The following is a 6,000-nucleotide window of genomic DNA, read 5'->3' on the forward strand; positions in this document are numbered from 1 at the left end:
ATCAAATCAGATCACATCAAATTAAAATCAGTAATAAAAAGATAATGACAATTTAAAAAAAAGCATCAGATGACAGTCCACATGTTTGGAAGAATATAGTACTCTCGTAAATATTATTATTATTCTTTTATAGTTAGTATAAATGTCAAGTCGTAGACATGAGAATCAACTTTTTTTTAATCCATAGCAAAAGAAGCTTGTGTGTGTGTGTGTGTGTGTGTGTGTGTGTGTGTGTGTGTGTGTTCATATGTAACTATTTACATTTCATATTATGGAAACATCCATATAGTCAACATTTTCTCTTCGTTATCGACATGTTACGCTCAGGAATGAAAAACATGGTGCTTGACATTTCACCCCAACTATCACAAAGCCATGTTTGATGCAGTGATGACCTGCAGAACGTCATTGCAGCTCGAGATTGAGAATGTGGCATCGGGACGCTAGATGAGATCGAACAAAAAAAAATGGGAGGATTGAAGAGGTAGCGGCAGTAGAAATAGTGATGGTAGAGGTAATAATGGTAAGAGGCGAATGAATGATTAGACTAACCTAATACAGAAAGAAGACAAAGAATGGTTTTATTTTCAGGAAAAGCAACAGTAATTGTAGCAGACGCAAGGAAATGACCTTTAAAAAAGAGAAGAGAAGAGAGAGAGAGAGAGAAGAGAGAGAGAAGAACATCAGAAGAAGAAAAAGAAAATATTTCAGAGGATGATGAAGATCGGTGAACTGGGAGGTGCATCACACCGTTGACAAAAGATGAGCAGAGTTATCAATAATCTGCTCGCCGCGTGTCACTACTGTCGCACGAGTTCAAAGGGTGACAAGGTTAAATTTACGAGTTGTTTGCTAGCAATGTCGCCCTCTAGTACGAGCCTGCAGGACGATTCCCTGTCTAAATGTAGGCTGCTGATGGACAGACGGCTTGCCGCCGGCTTGCACAAGCAACGTGAAATCATTCGCTCGAATCGACGCACCGTGTTCCTAGCATTGCTCTTGATGGTCGAAGCAAAGTTCATTGTTCATTTTGAACATTTAAAAAAAAAAAAGATATGTGTGTGATTATGAAACTGAAAAAAATAATACACAGACTGGCAGAAGTTTCATCATAATCGGCACAAAGGGAAATTGGGTAATTTTGAAGGTTTTTTAGGTTGTTGTTGTTGCACAACTAAAAACAGCAATATTGGTCACATGTGCAAATTATTAAAAGGAAGAGAGAAACGTGCTGGGTGAATGACATAATCACCCTTATGTTATACGACACCACAGCAGATTACACTTACATCATCAAATGACAAAAATATCAAGTGGTCTATAATGCAGCCAAAGAAATGGTGTGATTATGACTGACGATGACTCTGCGGTCGAGTACTTAGTAATATGGAATAACTCAAAACATGTCCAGATTTTCTGGGACATTACTCTAAAATGGGATAAAATAAGCAGTGTGTTTGAGATTATGCAGAAGAGAGTGCACAAAGTGAGAAATAGGTGAAGGCTGTGCGGGAGACAACGCAAAAATGCTCCTTGTCGCATTTCCCTAGTGAACCTGGCTTCATCTCTTGGGGAATGATCTATAGCATTCTGACCCGGAAGGGTCAACTCCCACGTGACCCGGAGGTGAATTTTCTACGACTTTGTACGATATCAACACACACGTGATAACACACGCACACATGCAGTCACACACTGCGTATACATGTAAATACGTAGGGCCGCTCACAAAAGAAAAAAAAAGATGAGGACAAGGGGCTTTGGTGTGTAGCAAACTCCTTTAGAAAGAGGCGAGCAAAATTCACTTAGGCCCTACTAATACTGCTTATTAGTTATTATTTTGCAAGACCTCGTGCCACAGATATTGGATTTGAAATAATACTGCTGCGCAGCCTACAAGAGATTTAAAACATGGCGTCAGAATCCTATTGCCGTACGCGGTAAAGTATCTTTATAACTAAATTACTCGGTGTTCACACTCATTGACACTCTATAAAATAATTATTATGAACGTAAAACGGCGGCTTCCTTTGTTCTGGATCAAAGTACGTGGAGTTATTATTATTTGATAATAAGACGTTAATTGCGGTCATCTTGATGTATATGATAATATTTGTCACAAAACATATTCTATCTAAAGAAACTTCAGGATGCACATCTAAATTGTGACGTTTAAAGCTTGAATTGCGGTCCATCAAATAACATTAAGTTATAATTTGGAATGTGGGAAATCGTCGGTTTTTTTTTCATGTGGTACATTACGCTATTGCGATTACAATGGAGTCTTCGTGAACATTTGTATGAGTTTTGCGGTTAATGACATTTTAATTAGAATACACTTTTTGTGGGAATTATATTATACGGCACATTTTTGTCTATCATCATCTACAAACACAAAGGCAAATGTAACCATATACGTTTAATGTAAGTGACTCTACGTAGTGGGATTAGGGATTTGTAGACAAACACAAAAACGATATGCGCGGCTAGTCAAAACTTCTGACGTGAAGTGCCGTTGATAGCGGCAGTACACGCAAGATGATGTCCCGCCCCTACACGATGTCAGGAAGAGCGTTGATTGGTCAAAAGATTTCCCAGTTTGCAAAGTCACCACCATGTTTTAGTCTAATACCTCAGACCAAGTGCTGTCTCGAAGATTTTACAAATTTCAAGAAAATGATCAGTTGACTCTTCATTTGCAAGCGAAAAGTTGAGTCAACTGTCTCATATCGTTAATGCATCATTTTATCTGACACGGCGGCGTACAAGTTCATAATACATGAATTATGAACTTTAAGACAGTCGTAATCCGGCTTTCCTTTAGACTAGGCAAAATATTCCAATACGAGTCGGGCGCTCCTCACGCTAATATATTTCTACTTGTTGTGAGTGAGTGAGAAAAAAAAAACCCCAATTTCGCTACCTGTTAAAATGAAGCGAAGTTGCATTGTTCGGCACAATAAGTCATCGTGGTTTAGCTGGGAGAAGAAACCTGGTTCAGCTCAAGTCACCTCAAGCTTCACGCCCGATCGACGGTAGTAAAACAGTAAGTTTCTAGAGTAAACTATTGTCGTTTAACTCATACTTGGCAATTATTTTCTACATAATTTCTTTTGTAATCTGTAAGGCATTTGCACATTTTTCTGGTTTTTCTTTATATACATCCCTTTATTTTCAAACAGTTTAACTCTTATCCCTTTGGAATATATTATGATAAAAATGAGCCGTGAAATAGTTAAGCTGAGAAAGAAAACTGTTGCGATGTTGACATGACTACAATGGTCTTAAGAACAATCTATACTTTCACGATGAATAATCGCTTATAGCTTTGAAAATCTCCTGTAATCAAACTTTCGATTTCGTCTCTACAGAATAAGTGCCTGACATCATCTCTTGTCAGCAGTAAAGAGAACGTCAACCAAAAAGTTTCATCATGGAAAGTAAGTTTGGTGTGCTACTGTTCATCCTTACCGTCGTCATGGTAACACTTGCTGATGCGACAGTGACTGAAACAAACACGGAGATGAGTGATCAGATCAACATCACATTCGATGGTCTGTCAGCACTGTACACATTCGAAGGAGCTGAGAGAAGTGTCAATGTGACAGTGTTTTCGTACGATGGGGAAACAAACGTCTTCATTCAGTTCAATACAACGGATGAAAGGGTGTTCCAAATCGTCAACCAAAGTTCAACGTATATGACAATATCCAAAGTCAACGACTTCCCACAACATAAGACCCTTCATATCCGTGGTATCGCCCTCGGTATCGAAGACCTTCTAGTGGTTGCTCGTAAAGTAGGAGGAACCGATCCTGTAGAAGTTGTAGAAAGAATAGCCGTGAAAGTGAACCTCCAACCGAAGAAGATTATGGTCGTAGTCAAGTACGTTATGCTTGTCTTTGTAATCATCGGGTTCGTCAACATGGGAGGAACCATCGACCTCGGTTTGGTGTGGAATAATCTGCGACGGCCATGGGGTGTGGTTATAGGGATGGTTTGCCAATTCATGATCATGCCGCCCCTCGCTTTCGGCCTGGCAAAAGCCCTGAAGTTGGATTCGCCATCGGCCATCGGACTCGTGCTTGACGGTTCGTGCCCCGGCGGGTACCTGAGCAATATCCTCAGCGTCATGCTCGACGTCGACTACGTGCTCAGTCTCACGATGACGTTCTGCTCCAATATACTAGCCATGGGCATGATGCCACTTAATCTTTTCATTTACACTCCACCGCTGACGGCTGGCAACAAGCAGCTCGAGACCCCCTTCACAGAGATAGGTCTGCAGCTTGTGCTCATGTTTATTCCAATATCCATCGGCATCTTCTTCAAGTATAAATCTCCACGTGTCAACCGCATTTGCACCAAGCTCCTCAAGCCGCTCTCCACTGTGCTTCTCGTTCTCGTCCTCGCAACAAGTCTCCCGTTTCAACTCTTCATCTTCGCTGCTCCGACGTCGACCTACATTGGTGCTATTCTCTTGCCCCTGTGCGGCAGCCTCCTTGGTTTCTTGATCTCGAAGGCAGCGTGTCTTCCTTTCAAATCCACACTGACTGTCGCCCTTGAGACGGGCGTCCAAAACGCCCTCCTCGCCACGACTATCATCACCTTCTTCTACCCGCATCCGGAGGCCGAGATCGCATCCCGAGCTCCTTATCTCATCTTCCTCATGACAGTCTGCCAGGGAATTGTTCTGGTCCTCGGCTATATGCTTGTGAAGAAGTTCTTATGGAAGCCCAAAGAAGACGAAGAGGCCATCGTATCGAAGAAAGACGATGGCCAGGCAGAAAAGAGTCAGCAGGCTGTGACGGAAATGATAAAGAATGGTGTGATCAGAGAAGTGAACGAAAACGAAATAGACGTCGACATTCAGAAGAAGAAGACCGAGCTTCAGTGCGCCTGCCAAACGGATTTTGGAGACTTGGGAGTTCCAAACCTAGCATTTGTCAATTGAAAATAACATAGACCAATATGTGAAACAAAAAGAATGTGCTTTTCTTCTTTGCATTCCATTACGAAAATGTTTGACAATGGATTGATGTGATCGTAGTGTAGACAGACGTGATTAACGAATTCAGTAATGTGTATTCTTATGAAGTACTGTATATCGCAAAGACGTTTCAATAACCCCAAATTAGTACCTTTGCATTACTTATGCTATACCATTATGTAATTCACTTATTTTGTAATCTGTGATTGTTTCCTTGTTCAGTTAAGATGAAATAATTCGAATTGATGAAGTTATTCTACGCCCATGATTTCTTTTGTCATGACTACCACTAAAACACGGATCACTTCAGTGCTCATTTACGTCGATGTAGGACAATTTGTCAACCAATTGCAATAAAGATGACATAATGTTACATTGTTCCTTCATCGCACCGTCTGTACTCTCGTTTGCTGCTTATACATTTATTCCATTGAAATTTCTTTAACACTTTAAAAATAGCCCTTCCCTTTTACATTCCTTCCCAAATTGTACTGAACATGATATATTCTATTAGAACGACAAGACTATTATAAATCTATAACATTTATGTGATATTAGAAGGTTGTTAGCCGTTAAAATTCAAATAATGCACCAAACGCTCATCGTAACGTATTCTGTGTACTAGACACAGCTGCATACATTAATCCTCGTGTGGTTGTAATAATTATACTTATACTTCGAACAAAAGATATGCATGTTAAAGCTGTCAGCTAGAAATGAAGAATTCACTAACTTCTCTTACTTTGTTGTCGATAGCAAATAATAACACACCAATTACATGAACTACACTTGCAACTAAGTGCATCACACGGGTCTGTAAAACTAGACTAGTAGTTTAGATTTGTAATTTTTTCGTAGTACAAAAAAAAATATTCAAATTCTAACGGTCAATTTACTAAACAAATAAAGACCCTCTTGAGTTAAAAATTTACAGGAGGTTTCCAAATAATGTTTTCTTCAATACCTAAGTTTTCTCACCAATTTTTCAAAAATTTGCATGTAAAAGGGAT

General features: G+C 39.9%; 1 protein-coding gene across 1 annotated transcript; it reads left to right on the forward strand.

Annotated features, from left to right (window-relative positions):
- Nucleotides 1-3,478: 3,478 nt before the first annotated feature.
- On the forward strand, nt 3,479-4,954 carry LOC139727757 (ileal sodium/bile acid cotransporter-like). Its single transcript, XM_071638734.1, has one exon. It carries the CDS (start codon nt 3,479-3,481, stop codon nt 4,952-4,954), a length of 1,476 nt encoding a protein of 491 aa, XP_071494835.1.
- Nucleotides 4,955-6,000: the final 1,046 nt, after the last annotated feature.

This window comes from Diadema antillarum, unplaced genomic scaffold (assembly GCF_040938485.1).
Source record: "Diadema antillarum isolate AM-2024a unplaced genomic scaffold, OU_Dant_1.0 seq00000150_RagTag, whole genome shotgun sequence".
Lineage (NCBI taxonomy): Eukaryota > Metazoa > Echinodermata > Echinoidea > Diadematoida > Diadematidae > Diadema > Diadema antillarum.

Excerpts from the sequence above, each read along its gene's own strand:
- LOC139727757 (XM_071638734.1), top strand. The coding sequence starts at position 3,479 with ATGGTAACACTTGCTGATGCGACAGTGACTGAAACAAACACGGAGATG.